The 23562-nt window shown below is 41.3% G+C and overlaps 1 protein-coding gene and 1 pseudogene across 1 annotated transcript; one reads left to right on the plus strand and one right to left on the minus strand.

The window, feature by feature from the left end:
• Window positions 1–23562, plus strand: part of LOC108410597 — an 83421-nt pseudogene that overhangs the window by 54225 nt on the left and 5634 nt on the right.
• LOC108410596 (zinc finger protein 850-like) lies at window positions 1134–22210 on the minus strand. The gene is made up of 3 exons (XM_037532851.1): window positions 22131–22210; window positions 17570–20990; window positions 1134–2819 (listed from the first exon to the last, which is right to left on the minus strand). Exons 2-3 carry the CDS (start codon window positions 20877–20879, stop codon window positions 1720–1722), a joined length of 4410 nt encoding a protein of 1469 aa, XP_037388748.1. The 5' UTR covers window positions 20880–20990; window positions 22131–22210; the 3' UTR covers window positions 1134–1719.

The following is a 23562-nucleotide window of genomic DNA, read 5'->3' on the forward strand; positions in this document are numbered from 1 at the left end:
CAAAATCTACCTGCCAGGGGGACTGCAGGATCAAAAAAAGGACACGCCAAAACATTCTACCAGCTTGGTCAACTGCAGGATCCAAGCTGAGAGATGCTAAAATCTACTTGCCAGGGAGACTGCAGGATCAAAACTTGGAAATGCTAAAATATATGTGCGTTAAATATTGGTGGGCAGTTATTCTTCCAAAGGCCCTGGACAATTTCTTCAGATTCAAAGTATCATTGACTCAATCAAGTCTTGGAAGAAATAAATTCAAACCCTTGCTACCTTAGCCAGGAAGCTTAACACTGTACATGGTTTGAATGTCCCAGGAGGATAATGGCACAAAGCACGTCTGCTGTACAGGTAAGCACTTTACCTGTATAGCAACAGAGAAAGGAGCATTAATCTGGAAGTAGCTTAATACAGGCGCGCCAATGACAGTTCTAATAACTCATATTCAGGTGAGCAATGTAATACATGGAAATTCAGTTTAGCACACTGACAATCATATTTCTACAGTCTGCATTGTTTTATATGCAAGTACATTCTACTTATGCTAAAGAAAAAACATTGATTACACAATTCATAACAGGCTATTAAGAATGAACTATTAATGCTGGAATTACATCCTCTTCCTGACCATCTAAAAGAAGACATTTTTGTAGACTTAAGTCTTTCAAACAAACAAAAAAAACAAAAATATGCACTTCAACGTTATATAAGAACTAAATCTTAATGAAGCTTAAAACAATTTTAGTGACAATTAGGAGCAAAACATTCATGACCACAGACACAGAAAACCCTTTCAATATTTGAAATTTAACCCAAATACGAGTCCTCTGAAAGCCTTCCGTTTTAAACATATGACAGTTCCCACCTGGGCCACTAGATGGCACTGTGGGGATGTGTGACAGAAGCAGAATCTTTTCTGATAATCCATTTTACAGGGTGCATTACGACTCTGATGTGTTTATGGTGTTAAGGGAGCGGGGTGTGGAAAAAGGGGAAATTGACCTCTTATAAATAGTCATAAAAGGTGATGCTTTTATCCTCCGATGACCTGTATGAAGACTCATTGGTTGATTCCGTAGAGGGTGGTGGTTTAAAGAACAAGTCTGAGCATGGAATGAATGTGACAGTAAACTGAATTGCAAAAGATGAATAGATCATGGGATTTAATAGGATTCTTTTTTTCAACTTTACAAGAAGATAAAAACAAATGTGTAGAATCATAGAGAAAAACTGAGAAAGATAATCTGAACAGGTTAATACGTTCACAAAAACACACATTAACTCAAATGCAAAGGTTTAACTAAAATGTTTAAAGAAAAAATAGCAGACAGAGAGAGAGAGAGAGAGAGAGAATAGAGTCAAGCATACTGTCAAATGTTTGTCAAAACACCCGTCACTGTATCAGAAACACTACACTAGCTTAGATCTACTGAATTAGAAAGTTGAGAGCCTCTTATTATCGAATGTCGAGCTTCTCAGTTTGTTTTCCACATCATGACCAGTGTGAACATTTTGGGGAGAATATGTAGTACCACACTTTCTCATTGCGTGTATGAGCTTTAGGTTTGACTTGATGTTCAGCACAGGACATAACATTTCATTTAATGCTTATGTTTTAGAAACAGTGTAAAACTAAAGAGGTGGTTTTCCCCAAAAAGATACTGAAATCAGGCCTGGAATCACTGCGGACCTTTACACCTGGGAGGTGTAAGGTTACACTCACTACTGCTGATATTCTCCACAGCTTTTAGTGCACTTGTGTGTCTTTGCAGTCTTTGAATGCCTGAAACTTTTCCCACACTCTGAGCAGTAATACGGTTTCTCTCCTGTGTGAATGCGCTGGTGTTCTTGTAGATGACTCTGTCTATTAAAACTCTTCCCACACTCTGAGCAGGGATACGGTTTCTCTCCTGTGTGAACGCGCTGGTGTGTTTTGAGATGACTCTGTACAGTAAAATTCTTCCCACACTCTGAGCAGTAATACGGTTTCTCTCCTGTGTGAATGCGCTGGTGTATTTTGAGACTACGCTGTTCAGTAAAACTCTTCCCACACTCTGAGCAGTGATACGGTTTCTCTCCTGTGTGAATGCGCTGGTGCTTTTGGAGATTATTCTTTTGAGTAAAACCCTTTCCACACTCTGAGCAGTGATATGGCTTCTCTCCTGTGTGAATGCGCTGGTGTAGTCTAAGATTACTCTGTTGTCTAAAATTCTGTCCACACTCTGAGCAGTGATACGGTTTCTCTCCTGTGTGAATGCGCTGATGTCTTTTGAGATGACTCAGTACAATAAAACCCTTCCCACACTGTGAGCAGTGATACGGTTTCTCTCCTGTGTGAATGCGCTGGTGTACTGTGAGAGCACTCTGTACAGTAAAACCCTTCCTGCACTCAGAGCAGTGATAAGGTTTTACTCTTGTGTGAATGCGCTGGTGCTTTAAGAGACTACTCTCTTCAGTAAAACCTTTCCCACACTCTGTACAGCGATAATGTTTCTGTCCTGTGTGAATGCACTGGTGGTCTTTGAGGTGACTCTGTTTAGTAAAACTCTTCCCACACTCTGAGCAGTGATACGGTTCCTCTCCTGTGTGAATGCGCTGGTGCTTTTGGAGATTATTCTTTTGATTAAAACTCTTCCCACACTCTGAGCAGTGATACGGTTTCTCTCCTGTGTGGATGCGCTGGTGTACTGTGAGAGCACTCTGTACAGTAAAACTCTTCCCACACTCTGAGCAGTGATAGGGCTTCTCTCCTGTGTGAATCCGCTGGTGTGCTTTGAGAGCACTCTGTACTGTAAAACTCTTTCCACAGTCTGAGCAGTGATGCGGCTTCTCTCCTGTGTGAGTGTGCTGGCGTATTTTAAGAGTGCGCGGTACAGTAAACCTCTTTCCACACTCCAAACCATAGTGATTTCTGTCCTTGCTGTGTTTCTGTGTTTGTTTGTGAGATGTCTTAATGTGGAGGGTACCAGAAGACTGAGGAGGTTTTCTTGATGCCATATTCTTTTATCTCAGCTGTTTCAACAGCTTCACTTTCCTCTTGGTGGAATGTCCTGAAATGTTTACAGAAGCACATTTACACTGAGTAAGAAATCGTAGTAGAAGTCTTGAAACAGGCTATCATTCATTTCTGGAAGAAGAAGAAGGAAAAAAGAAAATGTAAACTCAATTTTCAATGCAACAAAACAAGTCCAATTCAAATCAACACTTAAATCAACTGGTAGAAAGAGTAAAGAAAGAATAAAACTTCCATCTGATGTGGACAAGCCATTTCACAGCCATGGGCTCATCTGAAACTATAGGTAATTGACTCTTACAGAACAAGACAAGAATTTAAAATACAACCCCATTACCGAACAAGTTAGGATGCTGTGCAAAATGTAAATGAAAACAAAATGCAATGACATGCAAATCACATATGCCCTGTATTTCGTTGAAAATAGTATGACGACAACAAATCAAAAGTTGAAGCTGATAAATTGTATTGTTTGTTGAAAAATACATGCCCATTTTGAATTTGATGCCAATAACAGATTCCAAAAAAGTTGGGACGGGGGAAACAAAAGAATGGTAAGTTGTGTAATGCTATAAACACCACCAGGTGGTTACTTGGCAACAGGTCAGTAACATGACTGGGTATGAAAAGAGCATCCCAGAGAGTGTTTTGAGAATAAAGATGGGGAGGAGTTCACCATTCTATAAAAGACTGCGCTGGCCAAATAGTGCAACAATTCAAAAGTAATGTTTCTCAATGTAAAATAGTGAAGAACTTTCATCATCTATGGTACATAATAACATTAAAAGACATTAAATTTAGAAAAATCTCTGCATGCAAGGGACAAGGCTAAAAACAGTATTTGATAGCTATGATCTGTGAGCCCTCAGATAGCCCTGCATTAAAAACAGATATGATTCTGTAAAGGAAATCACTGCATGGGCTCAGGAATACTTCTGAAAACCACTGTGTATGAAAATAGTTCATCACTGCATCCACAAATGCAAGTTAAAACTCTTAAATGTAATGAAGAAACCATATAGAAACAGGATCCAGAAATGCTGCCACTTTCTCTGGGCCCAAGCTCATTTAAAATTTAAAACTTCCTGTTTATAAACTTTCATTGTCTGAAATAACATTAAGAAATGAAAGATATGGACAACTATTAGGTCCTAACTACTAAGTTAGAGCAAGATCAGGAAAACTAAGAAATGTCTTTTTAAAAAAAAAAAACTGTTGAAGTAGGCAGACCTTATCACACTGCCATAAATAATGCAGGAAGATTTGGCTGGAATGAGAACAGTGATACACTGGCCTACTGTGCAGTGATTATCAGATCGTAACGTTAAATATGATATCATTAGAAATGTCAGCACATGAAATTTGCATAAACAACAAGATAAACCAGAGACATTTTGGAATCATGTGCTGGTCTAATAAAGCATATATTGAACTTTTTGGCTAGTACCACCATTGACTGAGGAGGTGCCCAAACCTTTGCTTATACACTACAATTTTAAATTGTATTATAATTTTAATTTGAATAAATATTTTAATTTATTTTAAAAATAAGAATGTGTTCAATCAGTAAATGTATAAATTCTATTCTCAATGACTGAACTGAAAAAAATACAAAGACATTATTTTTAAAGTTTTGGCAGATCAATTGGATTGCATTTTGCAATTCAAAACAAATTTTGAACTTGATCCCGACCTCCATTTTGCAAATTGGATCATCATCACCATCCTGCTCCTGCCCACCTATAGAGAAGTTGAAAAGGGCACTGCCCACCAACATAGAGGTCCACTGCTGTTCAAACATCAAATTCTGTGCTCCAGGACTGTTTTGATGACACACAGTGGGAGATGTTCCAGAAGGCATCAAACAATAACAATGACGAATATGCAGACTGTGTTACCGGATTCATCAAAAAGTGCCCAGAGGAGGCTGAACCTACAAAAATGGCCCGTGTTTACCCCGATCAGAAACCATGGCTCAGCGGTGGAGTTTGTGCAACTCTGAACACAAATACCACTTCTTTTAAATCATGAAACATGGATGAGTATAAAAAAAAAAAAAAAAAAAACAGCTCTGCTCTCCATAAGACCAGCTAAAGAGGCTGAGAACAGGACTAAAGTTGAATCTCAAATTTCAACAAGTTCAACACCACCAACATGAGAAGCCTGTAGGAGGGGTTAAACAAATTAACAGACTTTAGGAGAAAAACTTGTTCTGTGAAAAACATCAGAGCTGTGCTTACAGATGAGCTGAATAGTTTCTACGGCCATTTTAAGGCAAATCATAAAATTTTAAGGCAAGTGCTTTGAGATGCTGATCAGAGATTTTATCTGCTCCTCACTACCGCCCACTGTGGACCCTCTGCAGTTTGCCTAGAGACAGAACAAATCCACTTATAGCGCTGACACTACACACTGCCCTCTCCTATCGAGATAAAAAGAACATGTATGTGAGAATGCTGTTTGTGGACTACAGCTCAGCATTAAACACCATCATGCCCTCAAGGCTCAACATGAAGCTTTGGGATCTAAGTCTGAATAGTTCTCTGTGAAGCTGGACCCTGAACTCCCTGAATGCCCATCACATGGTGGTAAGGATGGGCAATCACCTCTTCCTCACCGACCGTTAAAACCAGAGCTCCTCAGGGCTGTGTGCCCTCTCTTGTACTCCCAGTACACTCATGACTGAACAGTCAGACACAGCTCCAATGTCATCATCAAACTTGCAGATGACACCATGATTGTGGGCCAAATCTCCAATGACAATGAGGTGGCCTACAGAGAGGAGATCAGCTTCCTGACACACTGGTGCCAGGAGAACAACATCTCTCTCAATGTCAACAAGACCAAGGAGCTCATAGTGGACTTCAGGAAACAAAAGAAAGTGCACACCCCCATCACTATCAATGGAGCCACCGTAGAGAGGGTCAGCAGTTTCAAGTTCCTCTGTGTTCACATCTCAAAGGAACGGACATGCACTGAATATTCCACAGGTGGTAAGGAAGCCACAAGAGCACCTATTCCACCTCAGGTGGCTGAGGATGTTTGGCATGAACCCCCGCATCCTCATAACATTTTACACATGTACTGTGGAGAGCATTTTGACTCTGTCACCTCCTGTTTTGGGAACTGCTATCGAGCAGAAAACTCTGCAGAGGGAGGTGCGCAGAACTCAGCACATCACCAGGGTCCAGATCCCAAACCTCCTGGATTATTCACCAGCCACTGCCTGAGGAAGACCTGGAGGATTCTGAAGGACTCCACTCACCCAAGCCACTGTTTATTCTCACAGCTGCCAAGCAGGAGAAAATACAAATGCATAAGGTCCAGAACCAGCCAGAAAAAGCTGTCTAGTTCTGTGAAATCCTGTTTCTACATGTTTCTTTCCTTACATTTTAAAGTTTTAACTTGCATGCACTGCTCTTTTGAAGCCCACTGGCAGATTTTGGATGATTTTAGGTCTGGGCACTGTGGGGTCCATAGCAAAACCATCAGCTTGTGCCTCTCGAGGTAGTCCGCTGTGAATTATTTGGCATGTTTAAAATCATTATACTTCTGTTTAAATCAGCCTCTTTTCACACTTAGCTTTTTTTTTTTTTTTTTTTACAGACTGTGTTATGCTTGCTTCCAGAATTCGCTGGTATTTAATGTAATCCTTCCTTTCCTCTACCAGTGAAACGTTCCCTGTGCCACTGGCTCCAACACAAGCCCAAAGCATAACAGTTAAGATGTTCTTTTCATGAAATTTGGCACTTTTTTTTTTTATCCAAACAAGTCATTTTTAAAGTTCATTTTAAATTAATTTTTTAAATGCAATTGGCTTATTTAGATGATCCTATGCAAATTTCTGATGCTGAATTTTGTGGTGAAGACTCTTCCATAAAGGTCATATTTGTGTAGGCGTCACTCACAGCAGAACAGTACACGGATCTTACGTAAACATTGAAAAGAATGTTTCAACTTTACCTTCATGCGTTATTCATGTCGTACTCCCTTCATTGTTCCCATTAACAGAAATTCTGACCAGGGAGTTACAAAATCCTGGGCTACTTGACTGAGGGCGACAATCAACCATCATGCCTGTTACCGACCAACCGACCATGTGCACACTGTAATGTAAACATGTTGAAAATATAAGTTAGTTTGCCACACAGCCAGTGCTACTGAAATTAAAAGGTCAAAACAAAACTAAAGTGTGATTAACTGGATTTAATGAGTAAAATACATCAACATACTGACATCAATGCATGACCATGAGGTGCATATTACGGCCATACTTATTTCTGCTTATTGATAAATCATACTTAGACATCTCTGTGTCACAACAAATAACTTTTTTCATGCTATGAATCATTACAGAATTACAGAAAGATACAAATGTGAAATCTAATGACTGTGCAAACAGTCATTGTGAGATTGAATGATAACTGTCAAATAACCACAGTCAAAAGACTGTAATAATTGTGAGTGGTCAGGCCTGGGCAAGAAATCTCTGACCATTAAAAGACATTCCTACATATTACATCCCTAAATTAAAGACCCACTACATCAGAACTAAGGCCAATTGTTATTTTAAATACTACTATGATTTTAATACTGAACTCCTACCCAAAATACAAATGGATTTGTGTTTAATTGTACCGAAGCACTGTTTATCATTTCGACCTCAAAGATTTGCAGGAAGAATGGCTTCAGCATTAATTTGACTACTGGCCCAATCACATCTGAACTAGACCATCAAGCTCTTGAACGGCTCTCCCACGCACTACACCTCCTCTAGAACAAACAACTTATTGTCTACATTCATACATATAACGGACTCTCTGGTACTTGATGATGAATTTGATGGACACTGTTTATATTTAGCTACACTAACTAGAATCCATAGCTAACAGTGGTTAGTATCCCAAACTGTTCACAGGCTGATATAAAGCAGCTGTCTGAATCACATTTACCTGAAATTTCTGTACTCATGTCTTTAAAAGGCTGATCCTACAGACTATAAACCACCAATGATGTCATTTCTCTGACATCAGCTCAGTATAAACAGCTAAAGTTAGTGTAAAGTCTACTTGTGTTCAGGTTTGCCTTATTAATAGATTAAAGGGGTCCCAAAATACAGCAAATTCCACATAATCCACAATTTCCTGAAAGAACATCAATGTATGTGATTCCTGCCATTAATAAATCACCATGTATCTGTAATGTAGAGGACCAGGTTCAACCTTAGAGAGACTCAGTCCATCCAGAACAACGACCAGCTTGGTTGAGCCATTTGCTGCAGGATAAACACTCATTTTAAGATCCCACTAAGCAGCGACTGATTAATCCACATCCTACAAATGAAGACAAACAGAGGTATCACTCCATCACATGATCACCCGTGTGTTCTTCTAAAAACACCTCCATATCAGACACAGACAGGGAAAAGCCACATCTGCTGCTGCTCAGACACACAGCCCGTTCACAAAGCACCACCTGGGACAGCCAAACACGCAGACATGAGGATTTTACACCCACTATCTGAACATTTCAGACGGCAGACGTTCATAAACGCAGCGTGGAGACGCATAGAAGATCCCCAAACCCCGATCACAGCAGCTCCTCCTCTAAACCACTGCAGGACGAGCAGCACCTCCATCAGTGAGGCTCCAACAGACATTTACAGACACTCGTCAGTCAGTTAGGCTGACATATCAGGACTGAAAGCAGCTTAAAGCGGCACTTACAGCTCTTTAACCTCTGACGGAGTCTCCGCTTCAGAGCTTCCCCCAAACGCAGCTCGCCGTGTAGACAACAATAGCGAGCGAAGGGGATTTTTCAAAATAAGAGTTTCTAGTAAAGTCATGCTTTTACATACATATATAGGTCACTTGCTTGTTAATTCTCTTCTTTTGGCTTTATTTCTTGAGTGCCTTGCTGTCCCTTTAATGCTCTAGCACTGAATTTATACAGTAAACAATGTCTTATTTTTTAAAACTGTACTTGACGTCTTGTTAGATTTCTCCTATTAAAGAGCCCATACAATGGAAAATCAAATTTCCTTTTAATTGGATTTTTTTTAACCAGAGTTTAAAACTTTGATTTGAAGTAAAATGTAAACACTGCTAAAGCTTCACCATGTACCGTTCAGTCTCCAGTCCATACAGTCCACATATGGATACTAAACTAAACAAAAAAAAAAATCTCATTTTAAAAACACAACTTCTGTGATGTCATAAGGACCAACTAGTTTACTACTTCCACCTATTCAGCCTACAGACGTTCAGCCACTCCTACTCACGCTGTAGTCGTCCGGACTCTTTCAGCTCAGAGGCCTTTTTGATATGTACACAGGTCATTTGCAGCTTCCACGTAGCCTAAAATCTGACAACTTTCGTTTAACTTTGTGAGATGTGCTAAATGAGTGGGTCTTGGACATCCGTATGCAGTATGGATTATATTCTTTGTGTTTTTAATAGAAAACGCCCAAGGTGATAGGGTTTTTAAAAAATAATTTGAAATTTGGGCGTCAACACAAAAAATTTGCAAAGCTTGCATTTTCAGACAGAATACATTGTAAAGTGTTTTCAGAAAGAATGGGTTGCTCTTTACTTCCAAGTTTTATATTTCATGAAGTGCAAAGATTGGAGAATTAAGTTTAAAATTGCAGGAGACAAAACATGAATGTACACAGCTACGGTAGTCAACCAACCCTTACAGACATTCAGATGTAATTTTGCAAAACCATGATCCAAAAAATGCATTGGAAGAAGAGTTAGAGTTGCTGAAAGTAGAGGACGGCTAAGCGACAGAATTATAGGTGCTTTTCTTGCTCTTTTAGAAGAAAAGGAAAAAGGTGTTAATGTGGAGGTGGTTGGGACATACAAATACCTGGATGTGCACTTGGACACCAAGCTGGACTGGAGTTGTAACTCTCACGGTGTACAAGAGAGGCCAAAGCCGTCTCCTCTTCCTGAGGAGGCTGAAGTCTTTTGGTGTGGGCACTAAGCTCCTTTGGACATTCTCTATTCTATACTGTTGTGTTCTGGGGCAGCAGCATTAACAACAGTGCTCTGACCAAAATAAATAAACTTATTAGGAAGGCTGGCTCTGTTGTAGGAGTCAAGCTTGACTCTTTGGAGGTTGTAGCAGAACAGAGGATGCTCAACAAGCTGTTAGCCATCTTTGACAACACCTCACACCCTCTGCAAGCTACACTGGATGCTCCCAATTACTCCCAATTACTCCCTGGATGCTGTGGATAGGGCTGCCCACTGCTAGAGTGTGTGTGTGTGCTTTACTTCACAGATGGGTTAAAGTTTCCAAGTTCCAAAGTGTCCAAGTTTTGGCTTTATTTCTTGAGTGCCTTGCTGTCCCTTTAATGCTCTAGCACTGAATTTCTACAGTAAACAATTTCTTATTTTTTAAAACTGTACTTGACGTCTTGTTAGATTTCTCCTATTAAAGAGCCCATACAATGGAAAATCAAATTTCCTTTTAATTGGATTTTTTTTAACCAGAGTTTAAAACTTTGATTTGAAGTAAAATGTAAACACTGCTAAAGCTTCACCATGTACCGTTCAGTCTCCAGTCCATACAGTCCACATATGGATACTAAAGCAAGCAAGCAAGCAAGCAAAATTTATTTATATAGCGCTTTTTACAACAGGTGTTGTCACAAAGCAGCTTTACAGAACAATCAGCATTACAGAGAGAAGAGAAAAGAAGAGAGAAACTCCGGGTCCGAGCCCCCATGAGCAAGCCAGCGGCGACGGTGGCAAGGAAAAACTCCCTAAAAGAGGAAGAAACCTTGAGAGGATCCAAGACTCAGAAGGGGAACCCATCCTCCTATGGTCGACACCGGACAGCGAACATTATTAGTAAGAAGTATTATAGTAAAGTGGGAAAAGAAAGAGAGAGATCTGAGGGTGAGGACTGCACAGCGCTGTACAGCAAGAAGCTCAGTGGTGGTCAAACCGGTCCAGAAGGCTGGTGAGCAGCGGCACCAATCAAGGCAGTAGAGGCAACAGCATCAGGCGCACAGGATGGGCAGCTGATCAGCTCGGCAGAGAAAGGAGAAGAAAAAAACAGAGTTAATACTGTAAAGAGTGGCTGACCACAGATTACAGTAAAACAAGAGCGTAGAGTGTAGACTCCAGCAGGTCTAGACCTGACAGGGAAGACTAATCACCAAATGCTTGACTGTACAAATAAGTTTTTAGCCTAGACTTAAAGATTGGGGCTGTGTCTGATTCCCGAACATTGGCAGGAAGATTATTCCAGAGCTGGGGGGCTTTGTATGAGAAAGCTCTCCCCCCTGATGTAGCTTTATTTATTCTAGGTACCAGTAGTAGGCCAGCACCTTGTGATCTAAGTAGGCGTGATGGTTCATAGTGGGAGAGGAGCTCACTCAGGTACTGAGGGGCAAGCCCGTTTAGAGCTTTATAAGTCAGTAATAGAATTTTATAATCAATGCGAAATTTAACTGGTAGCCAGTGCAGGGCTGATAAAACTGGACTAATATGGTCAAACCTCCTAGTTCTTGTGAGGACTCTGGCTGCAGCGTTCTGGACTAGCTGAAGCTTGTTAAGGCTTTTGCTGTGACATCCAGACAGCAGGGCATTACAATAATCTAGCCTTGAAGTGATAAATGCATGAACTAGCTTTTCTACATCCTGTAGAGATAATGAATTTCTTAATTTAGCGATATTGCGGAGATGCAGGAAAGCTGTTCTAGTGATATTAGATATATGTGTGTCGAAAGAGAGATCAGCGTCTATCATGACACCAAGATTTTTAACAGATAGGCTTGATGAAACTGAGAGATTGTTAAGTTTTAGTGTTGAGTTAGACAGTCTGTGTCTGGCTAATTTTGGACCAAGAAGCAGGACCTCTGTTTTATCTGAGTTAAGTAGCAGAAAATTATTTGACATCCAATCTTTTATGTCTTTTACACAGTCCTCAATCTTGGCAAGTTTAATTTTATCATCCGGTTTACTTGATATGTATAACTGGGTGTCATCTGCATAACAGTGGAAATTTATGCCGTGTTTACTGATAATGGTGCCTAGTGGTAGCATATATATTGTAAATAATATAGGTCCTAAAACGGAACCTTGTGGAACACCATAAATTACTTTTGCATGAACAGAAGATTCACCCTTTACATTAACAAACTGATATCGATCGGTGAGGTAGGACCTGAACCAGGAAAGAGCTGTTCCTGTTACCCCTACAAGGTTTTCTAGTCTATCTAGTAGGATAGCGTGGTCTATTGTGTCGAATGCTGCACTAAGATCAAGGAGGACTAACAACGACACATTTCCTTGGTCCGTGAATAATAGAAGATCATTTATAATTTTTACTAATGCTGTTTCTGTACTATGATGTGGCCTAAAACCAGACTGAAATTTTTCGTGTAGATTATTCCTATGCAAATAAGGGCTTAATTGTTTTGCTACCACTTTTTCCAGGATCTTAGATATGAAGGGGAGATTTGAGATGGGTCTATAATTTGATAGTTCACAGGGATCGAGGTTAGCTTTCTTAATCAGCGGTCTAATTACTGCAAGTTTAAAAGTTTTTGGGATATATCCGAGGCTAAGAGAGGAGTTTATTATTGACAGAATAGGCTTAGTTATTTCTGGTAAGATTTCCTTGAGTAGACCTGTAGGGATCGGGTCCAGAATACAGGTCGATGGTTTTGCAGAAGAGACTATTTTGATTAGTTCATTTTCTTGGAGTAATGTAAACGATTCCAGCCTATCTGGAGTGACTCTAATATTCTCAGGGTCTAGACTGGAATTATAAGCCACCAGGTTTGTGGAGTTTAACTGTGTGTTCAGAATTGTCTGTCTAATTTTTTCAATTTTATCACTAAAGAAATTCAGAAAATCATTGCTGCTATAGGCTGATGGCATCTGGGGTTCAGTGACTCTTTTGTTCTCTGTCAGTTTAGAAATTGTGCTAAATAGTAATCTGGGATTACTAAACTAAACTAAAAAAAAAATCTCATTTTAAAAACACAACTTCTGTGATGTCATAAGGACCAACTAGTTTACGTACTTCCACCTATTCAGCCTACAGACATTCAGCCACTCCTACTCCCAATTACTCCTGGATGCTGTGGATAGGGCTGCCCACTGCTAGAGTGTGTGTGTGTGCGTGCTTTACTTCACAGATGGGTTAAATGCAGAGGTGAAATGTCCCTGTTTGTGGGATTAAAAAGTGTCAGTTAACTTAAAGAGCTGTGTGAGATCTTTCTTACCCACTGATATACAGCTCTACAACAATTCTCCTTACTGCAGAGACGGTACTGATCTCTTGCTGTTTGAAATGTGCTGAACCACATCACTGTATCTCCTCTTTGATTAATACACACTGCAATATATCACAACTATTACTGTAATGACACTTTTCACTATGCACTTCACTTTACGCTGTAATACTGATGCAGCTCAGTTAGTCATGTCTGTAATATGTGGTGTTAGACCTCATGACACTCAGTGCCTGCTGTCTATAAATACAGCGAATCTCTCATACGCCTTGTAAATATGTACAGTGGGGCAAAAAAGTATTTAGTCAGCCACTGATTTTGCAAGTTCTCCTACTTAGAAAGATGAGAGAGATCTGTAATTTTCATCATACGTACACTTCAACTATGAGAGACAATATGAGAAAAGAAATCCAGGAAATCACATTGTAGGATTTTTAAAGAATTTATTTGTAAATTATGGTGGAAAATAATTATTTGGTCAATAACAAAAGTTCAACTCAATACTTTGTAACACAACCTTTGTTGGCAATGACAGAGGTCAAATGTTTCCTGCAAGTCTTCACCAGGTTTAGCACACTGTAGCTGGTATTTTGGCCCATTCCTCCTGCAGATCTCCTCTAGATCAGTGATGTTTTGGGGCTGTCGCTGGGCAACATGGACTTTCAACTCCCTCCACAAATTTTCTATGGGGTTGAGGTCTGGAGACTGGCTAATCCACTCCAGAACCTTGAAATGCTTGTTACAGAGCCACTCCTTCATTGCCCGAGCGGTGTGTTTGGGATCATTGTCATGCTGGAAGACCCAGCCACGTTCCATCTTCAATGCTCTCACTGATGGAAGGAGGTTTTGGCTTAAAATCTCACTATACATTGACCCGTTCATTCTTCCCTTAACACGGATCAGTCGTCCTGTCCCCTTTGCAGAAAAACAGCCCCAAAGCCTGATGTTTCCACCCCCGTGCTTCACAGTAGGTATGGTGTTCTTGGGATGCAACTCAGCATACATCTTCCTCCAAACATGGCGAGTTTAGTTTTTACCAAAAAGTTCTATTTTGGTTTCATCTGACCAAATGATATCATCTGTATGCTCTCTGGCAAACTTCAGACAGGCCTGGACATGTACTGGCTTAAGCAGGGGGACACGCCTGGCCCTGCAGGATTTGAGTCCCTCTCGGCGTAGTGTGTTACTGATGGTAGCCTTTGTTACTTTGGTCCCAGCTCTCTGCAGGTCATTCATCAGGTCCCTCTGTGTAGTTCTTTGATTTTTGCCCACCGTTCTCATGATCATTTTGACCCCACGGGATGAGATCTTGAGTGGGGCTCCAGATCGAGGGAGATTATCAATGGTCTTGTATGTCTTCCTTTTTCTTACAGTTGCTCCCACAGTTGATTTATTCACACCAACCTGCTTGCCTATCGTAGATTCACTCTTCCCAGCCTGGTACAGGTCTGCAATTTTCTTCCTGGTGTCCTTCGACAGCTCTTTGGTCTTGGCCATGGTTACTTATTTTCCACCATAATTTACAAATAAATTCTTTACAAATCCTACCATTTTTTTTCTCATTTTGTCTCTCATAGTTAAAGTGTACCTATGATGAAAATTACAGACTTCTGTCATCTTTCTAAGTAGGAGAACTTGCACAATCAGTGGCTGACTAAATAGTTTTTTGCCCCACTGTAAATAGATATTTTTATACTTTTTCTCTTGTACTTTAACAGCATAGGGTGGTTGTCTGTAGAATGAGATAAGAAACAAAGAAGAGGAAGAGAGTGAAGACAGAACCAAAGATTAGATGGTGGAAGCTGAAGGAGGATGGTTGCAGGCAGTTCAGGGAAAAATTGCAACAGGCCCTTGGGGGCAGTGAGGAGCTACCTGAGGATTGGGAAACTACAGCTAAGGTGGTGAGAGAAACTGGCAAGAATGTTTTGGGTGTTTCGTCTGGTCAGAGGAAAGAAGACAAGGAAAGTTGGTGGTAGAATGAGGTCCAGGAGAGTATTCAGAAGAAGAAGGCAGCTAAGAAAAAGTGGGATAGGCAGAGAGAAGAAGGAAGTAGGCAGGAGTACTGTGAGGCTAGTCACATAGCAAAAGGATGAGCTATGATGAGCTGTATGAGAGGCTGGACAGTAAAGAAGGAGTAAAGGACTTTCATTTGGCTAAACAGAGAGATGGAGCTGGAAAGGATTTAACAAAATCCTGAGAGTGAGAGGATGCCTGATGAGTGGAGAAGCAGTGTACTGGTCCCCATTTTTAAGAACAAGGGTGATGTGCAGAGCTGCAGTAACTACAGAGATATAAAGTTGATTAGCCACACCATGAAGGTATGGGAAAGAGTTGTTGAAGCAAGGCTAAGGCGAGAGGTTCAGATCAGTGAGCAGCAGTTTGGTTTCATGCCCAGAAAGAGTACCACAGATGCAATTTTTGCATTGAGAGTGTTGGTAGAGAAGTACAGAGAAGGTCAGAAGGAGCTACATTGTGTCTTTTTGTGGGTCTAGAGAAGGCATATAATAGGGTGCCAAGACAGGAACTGTGGTACTGTATGAGGAAGTCAGGTGTAGCTGAAAAGTATGTTAGGGTGGTGCAGGACATGTATGAGGATAGTGAGACAGTGGTGAGGTGTGCAGTTGGAGTGACAAATGGTTTCAAGGTGAAGGTAGGGTTACATCAGGGATCAGCGTTGAGCCCCTTCTTGTTTGCAATGGTGATGGACAGGTTGACAGATGAGGTCAGGCAGGAGGCTCCATGGACCATGATGTTTGCAGATGACATTGTAATCTGTGGTGAGAGTAGAGAGCAGGTGGAAGAGAATCTGGAGAGGTGGAGGTTTGCACTGAAGAGGAGAGGAATGAAGGTCAGTAGAGATAAGACGGAATACATGTGTGTGAATGAGAGGGAGGCAGGTGGAAAGGTGAAGATGCAAGGAGTATAGGTCGTAAAGGTGGATGACTTCAAATATCTTGGGTCAACCATCCAGAGCAATGGACAGTGCAAAAAAGAGGTGAGGAAGAGGGTGCAGGCAGGATGGAGTGGGTGGAGACTGATGTCAGCGCTGATGTGTGACAGAAGGATAGCAGCAAGAGTGAAAGGGAAGGTTTACAAGACAGTAGTGCGTCCTGCTATGATGTATGGTTTGGAGACTATGGCTCTGTCTAAAAGACAGGAGGCTGAGATGAAGATGCTGAGATTTTCGTTGGGAGTGACATGGATGGACAACATTAGAAATGAGCAGATCAGAGGAACAGTGAAGGTGGAGCAGTTTGGAGATAAAGCCAACCAGCATCCTTTCTGTGTCCAACATCCTTTATCCCTGTGTCTGTGTGGGTTTCCTCCCAAAGACATGCAGTCAGGCTGTTTGGGGTGTATTCTGCCTTCCGACTGACGACCGCTGGGATAGGCTCCCATCTTGACCCAGAAGGAGAAGCGGCTTAAAAGATGTGTATGTATTTAATAAAATAACATTTCTCTGATTGTTTGGTTAATAATCTCCATATTTTCAAGCCATTTTCTTTATTTGGACATTTATTAAATAGTAAATTATAAGACTTTAAACAGTATGTATCTGATGTTATGTAATATTTAAAAAGTACATAAACTGATATAACAACCGAAGCAAAATAGGGTAGGTATGGAGTGTTTTCAACAATTACCTTTAATGAACACATTGTTTTCCACACACAACCAAACACATTTGCAAACTGACAAATGAATAAGAACAATGAGGAAACAAATAACCGACAAACTACGTACATGTTTTATTTACATAAAAACAGGCTACAAGGCAGGTCACACCCATTGTACTCCTACATGTGCGGTGACACTCATTTGGTATAAAACTGTGTATGAAACGGTTGGTGTAATGTAGTGGTTAACACCTCTGCCTTCTACACTGTAGACTGGGGTTCAATCCCCCACCAGGGTAAGCACCCTACACTATACCAATAAGAGTCCTTGGGCAAGACTCCTAACACCCCCCTGGCCTTCCTGTGTAAAATGATCGAGTTGTAAGTTGCTCTGCATAAGAGTGTCAGCCAAATGCCATAAATGTAAATTTCCATGGGTTTAGGTTGACACAATGAATAGTTTAAACAAAACTCTCCTTCCTTCATTAAATGTGAATACAATAGGCAATAAGGCATTTCAGATCCATAGTAGGAGAGACTCCTACGTGTGTGGTGACTCCTGTTTAATGTTAAACCATTAAGTTTATTAGAACATTTTTCAGAAAGTGAATTATTAACATGAGTATCTATTAAAACGTATTGAGCACTGTAAACTTTTATTTTAAAAATACACTTCAGGTTGTGGTCACGGCTTCTCTCCTGTGTGAATGCGCTGGTGTTTTTTGAGATCACGCTGTTGATTAAAACTCTTCCCACACTCTGAGCAGTGATACGGTTTCTCTCCTGTGTGGATGCGCTGGTGTACTGTGAGAGCACTCTGTACAGTAAAACTCTTCCCACACTCTGAGCAGTGATACAGTTTCTCTCCTGTGTGAATGCGCTGGTGTACTGTGAGAGCACTCTGTACAGTAAAACTCTTCTCACACTCTGAGCAGTGATACGGTTTCTCTCCTGTGTGAATGCGCTGGTGTCTTTTGAGTTTACTCTGTACAGTAAAACTCTTCCCACACTCTGAGCAGTGATACGGTTTCTCTCCTGTGTGAATGCGCTGGTGTTTTTTTAGATCACTCTGTATAGTAAAACTCTTCCCACACTCTGAGCAGTGATACGGTTTCTCTCCTGTGTGAATGCGCTGGTGTCTTTTGAGTTTACTCTGTACAGTAAAACTCTTCCCACACTCTGAGCAGTGATACGTTTTCTCTCCTGTGTGGATGTGCTGGTGTACTGTGAGAGCACTCTGTACAGTAAAACTCTTCCCACACTCTGAGCAGTAATACGGTTTCTCTCCTGTGTGGATGCGCTGGTGTTTTTTGAGAGTACCCTGTTGATTAAAACTCTTCCCACACTCTGAGCAGTGATACGGTTTCTCTCCTGTGTGGATGCGCTGGTGTTTTTTTAGATCACTCTGTATAGTAAAACTCTTCCCACACTCTGAGCAGTGATACGGTTTCTCTCCTGTGTGAATGCGCTGGTGTTTTTTGAGATCACTCTGTATAGTAAAACTCTTCCCACACTCTGAGCAGTGATACGGTTTCTCTCCTGTGTGGATGCGCTGGTGTACTGTGAGAGCACTCTGTACAGTAAAACTCCTCCCACACTCTGAGCAGTGATACGGTTTCTCTCCTGTGTGGATGCGCTGGTGTACTGTGAGAGCACTCTGTACAGTAAAACTCTTCCCACACTCTGAGCAGTGATACGGTTTCTCTCCTGTGTGAATGCGCTGGTGTTTTTTTAGATCACTCTGTATAGTAAAACTCTTCCCACACTCTGAGCAGTGATACGGTTTCTCTCCTGTGTGGATGCGCTGGTGTACTGTGAGAGCACTCTGTACAGTAAAACTCTTCCCACACTCTGAGCAGTGATACGGTTTCTCTCCTGTGTGAATGCGCTGGTGTTTTTTTAGATCACTCTGTATAGTAAAACTCTTCCCACACTCTGAGCAGTGATACGGTTTCTCTCCTGTGTGGATGCGCTGGTGTACTGTGAGAGCACTCTGTACAGTAAAACTCCTCCCACACTCTGAGCAGTGATACGGTTTCTCTCCTGTGTGGATGCGCTGGTGTACTGTGAGAGCACTCTGTACAGTAAAACTCTTCCCACACTCTGAGCAGTAATACGGTTTCTCTCCTGTGTGAACGCGCTGGTGTATTTTGAGATCACTCTGTACAGTAAAACTCTTCCCACACTCTGAGCAGTGATACGGTTTCTCTCCTGTGTGAATGCGCTGGTGTTTTTTGAGATTACCCTGTTGATTAAAACTCTTCCCACACTCTGAGCAGTGATACGGTTTCTCTCCTGTGTGGATGCGCTGGTGTACTGTGAGAGCACTCTGTACAGTAAAACTCTTCCCACACTCTGAGCAGTGATACGGTTTCTCTCCTGTGTGAATGCGCTGGTGTCTTTTGAGTTTACTCTGTACAGTAAAACTCCTCCCACACTCTGAGCAGTGATACGGTTTCTCTCCTGTGTGGATGCGCTGGTGTTTTTTGAGATCACTCTGTACAGTAAAACTCCTCCCACACTCTGAGCAGTGATACGGTTTCTCTCCTGTGTGAATGCGCTGGTGTTTTTTGAGAGTACCCTGTTGATTAAAACTCTTCCCACACTCTGAGCAGTGATACGGTTTCTCTCCTGTGTGGATGCGCTGGTGTACTGTGAGAGCACTCTGTACAGTAAAACTCTTCCCACACTCTGAGCAGTGATACGGTTTCTCTCCTGTGTGGATGCGCTGGTGTACTGTGAGAGCACTCTGTACAGTAAAACTCTTCCCACACTCTGAGCAGTGATACGGTTTCTCTCCTGTGTGAATGCGCTGGTGTCTTTTGAGTTTACTCTGTACAGTAAAACTCCTCCCACACTCTGAGCAGTGATACGGTTTCTCTCCTGTGTGGATGCGCTGGTGTTTTTTGAGATCACTCTGTACAGTAAAACTCCTCCCACACTCTGAGCAGTGATACGGTTTCTCTCCTGTGTGAATGCGCTGGTGTTTTTTGAGAGTACCCTGTTGATTAAAACTCTTCCCACACTCTGAGCAGTGATACGGTTTCTCTCCTGTGTGAATGCGCTGGTGTTTTTTGAGATCACTCTGTACAGTAAAACTCTTCCCACACTCTGAGCAGTGATACGGTTTCTCTCCTGTGTGGATGCGCTGGTGTACTGTGAGAGCACTCTGTACAGTAAAACTCTTCCCACACTCTGAGCAGTAATACGGTTTCTCTCCTGTGTGAACGCGCTGGTGTATTTTGAGATCACTCTGTACAGTAAAACTCTTCCCACACTCTGAGCAGTGATACGGTTTCTCTCCTGTGTGAATGCGCTGGTGTTTTTTGAGATTACCCTGTTGATTAAAACTCTTCCCACACTCTGAGCAGTGATACGGTTTCTCTCCTGTGTGGATGCGCTGGTGTACTGTGAGAGCACTCTGTACAGTAAAACTCTTCCCACACTCTGAGCAGTGATACGGTTTCTCTCCTGTGTGGATGCGCTGGTGTACTGTGAGAGCACTCTGTACAGTAAAACTCTTCCCACATTCTGAGCAGTGATACGGTTTCTCTCCTGTGTGAATGCGCTGGTGTCTTTTGAGTTTACTCTGTACAGTAAAACTCTTCCCACACTCTGAGCAGTGATATGGTTTCTCTCCTGTGTGGATGCGCTGGTGTACTGTGAGAGCACTCTGTACAGTAAAACTCTTCCCACATTCTGAGCAGTGATACGGTTTCTCTCCTGTGTGAATGAGCTGGTGTCTTTTGAGTTTACTCTGTACAGTAAAACTCTTCCCACACTCTGAGCAGTGATACGGTTTCTCTCCTGTGTGGATGCGCTGGTGTACTGTGAGAGCACTCTGTACAGTAAAACTCTTCCCAGGATCCAAGCAGAAGTGATTTCTCTCCTTGTGACATTTCTGTGTTTGTCCGTGAGATGTGTTCATGTGGAGGGTACCAGGTGATGTTTGCTGAGTACTTGAACATCTACTGGATGCCATGTTCTCATACTTCATCTGTTTCAGCAGCTTAATATTCCTCTTGGTCGAATGTCCTGATGTGTTTATGGAAGCACGTTCAGGCAGAGTATGAAAGTGCAGGAGAAGTCTTCAAGATATCTTTCGTTTCTGGAAGAAGAAAAAAAGACAAATCTCAGCTAAACTCAGTGCACAATAAAACAAATGTAGTAGTAGATCCAAATCATGAGTGCTCCTCTGCCATCAACTGGCAGAAAGTGTAAGGAAAGAATAAATTTCCATCTGATGAGGAAATTCAAAGCTCTTACACTACAACCCCTTTTCTAAACAGACCTCATATACTCACCATTAGACACTCCTACCAGCCAATGCCCTGCACCCCCACCGAGACATTCACAGCTCTCAAGAGAAACTTCATGCTGTTCTAGAACAAACTGCAGATTTCTCACCGCATCCGTACTAATATCTACAGCCACCTTGGATAATGTCGGCATATCAGTCACTATTTCTACAACAATTAAAATTCAGTCTCTAACAACCGTCAGACAGCCTGGAACGGTTTCAGTGTTTAAAATTCTTCCATTCTTATTTTTATTAATTGTAATATTTTCTCTTCCAATTATTTTATTATTTTTTCCTTTGCTTGACTGAATAAAATCTTGATATTTATTTAACTTAGTTCTATTGTTTTTTAATGTGTTTTAATGCACTTGTCTTATTGTTTCATGCTGGAACATGTTAACAGGTTTGAATTCCTATATACTAGTTGAATTAATTCTTAATCTGCCTTTTTAAATTTATATTGTGTAATTTATTATTATTATTAAAACATTAATTTGTTCAAGAAGTTTGGTTTATTTTATTTTTAAGTTTTTTCAGTCCATAAATTCTTGTCTGCATTTTTAAAAAAAATGGGGGTCAACATCAATGTTTTTTAGTGAAAATAAAAATATACTGAAATAGGGACGACATTGTATTTGTAACTCTACATTACACACGAATGTTAGGAGTTCCATGACTACGTAAACTTCCAAAGTGGTGCTCTCGGGCCTTCGGTTCCGCTCCGGTTCTCGGGCCCTCGGCGTCGCTCTGTTTACCGGCTCCTTAGCCTGCTAACTAGCTAGCCACCATGCTAAAAACACTGAGCGCTGCTGCTCCGTCCAGCTCTCCGCGCGCAGCACTGACTGGTTTTCAGCGGTTTCTACTGACTTCTCGAGCAGGGCGGTCGTATTTACAACCGGCTCGCTTCACAAACAGCGCGCATCTTTATCTTTCATGATTATAACTTACCGAACCCGCTGCAGCTGCAGCGCCTGCTCGTCCGAGACGGGACCGCTCAGAGTTTGAATCCCAATAGAGGTGGGCGGATCGATCCAAATATCGATAATATCGATACCAACGCTGGTATTGATATTGATCAATATTCGTGTAAAAAGATCGATACTCAAGCTTTTTTCTCCCGCACGCGGACTCAAAGTCTACTCTCTGTCAGTGCCGCGCTCAGTGCGCTCCGTGCTGAGCAGCGCACCCTCCCCTCCCCTCCGGAGCTGCAGAAACGAAGAGAAGAGGAGAGACATCCCCCATTCTCTGGCCCAGACAGACCCAGACCCTCGACCCAGAGACAGAAGTCACTGGCAGAGGCTTTTCAGTCTAGCAGCAGAGAATATCCAGGTAGATATAGAGTGGTCATCTTCAGCATCAGTTCAGATCAAGTTTAAAAGTGCAGGTTACTTAAGTCATATGTTACTGGGGCCAACTAGAAAAAAAAAAAAAAATAAATAAATAAATATATATATATATATATATATATATATATATATATATATATATATATATATATAAAATTTAGATATTGAAATAACCTAGTACATTTATTCAATTGTAAAGTGTTATCCAAGATAACATTAGATAAAGCTTTAATTATCCCACAACAGGGAATTTTATGGAATCAAAGCAACATGCAAGTGCATACAGTGGAAACAAAATTACAAAAGGATTGAAAGATACATAAGAGGTGACTAGAAAAAACATGAACAGAACAATTTATCTCCAAGGAATATTTGCACAGTCATGGAAGTATGAAATTTATAGTGACTTTAAACATAACAGAGGTAAAAAAAATAAATAAATAAATAAAACCCACATGATTACATACAGGTTAAAGACTTACTATGTTATTATTTCCCTCAGCTGATTCCCCAAGAGCTGAGGAGATCACCAGGAGCCTGGCAGGAATGATAGTGAAGGACTTGCAACCTCTCTCCATTGTGCAAGATGAGGGCTTTCAGAATTTTGTGAAGACCCTTGACCCAAGGTATAGAATTCCAAGTCGGAAATCTTTAATGGAGGGGAAACTGCCGGCTCTTTATAAAGACTGCTCTTCCAAGGTTAGAAGGGCATTGAGTGAAGTGGATAATGTTGTACTGACAACTGACATGTGGACATCAAGAGCCACAGAAGGTTATTTAACAGTCACATCCCACATTATAAATGAGCAATGGCAGATGCAAGCATATGTACTCGAAACATGTTTCCCCGGTCAACACACAGCTGACAATATTTGTTCCCAACTCACAAGAATTGTGGAAGAATGGGGCATAAAGGACAAGATTGTGGCAGTGGTCACAGATAATGGGGCCAACATGGTTGCTGCTGTGCGCAAGGCAGGTTGGGCACATTACCCATGTTTTGCTCACACCTTAAACTTGGTTGTAAAAGACAC

Source organism: Pygocentrus nattereri, chromosome 22, assembly GCF_015220715.1.
Source record: "Pygocentrus nattereri isolate fPygNat1 chromosome 22, fPygNat1.pri, whole genome shotgun sequence".
NCBI classification, from domain to species: domain Eukaryota; kingdom Metazoa; phylum Chordata; class Actinopteri; order Characiformes; family Serrasalmidae; genus Pygocentrus; species Pygocentrus nattereri.

Excerpts from the sequence above, each read along its gene's own strand:
- LOC108410596 (XM_037532851.1), bottom strand. The coding sequence starts at position 20,879 with ATGAAGTATGAGAACATGGCATCCAGTAGATGTTCAAGTACTCAGCAA. Across the intron at positions 2,820-17,569 it reads TCACACAGGAGAGAAGCCGT|ATCACTGCTCAGACTGTGGA; the intron begins GACCACAACCTG and ends GAGAGAAGCCGC.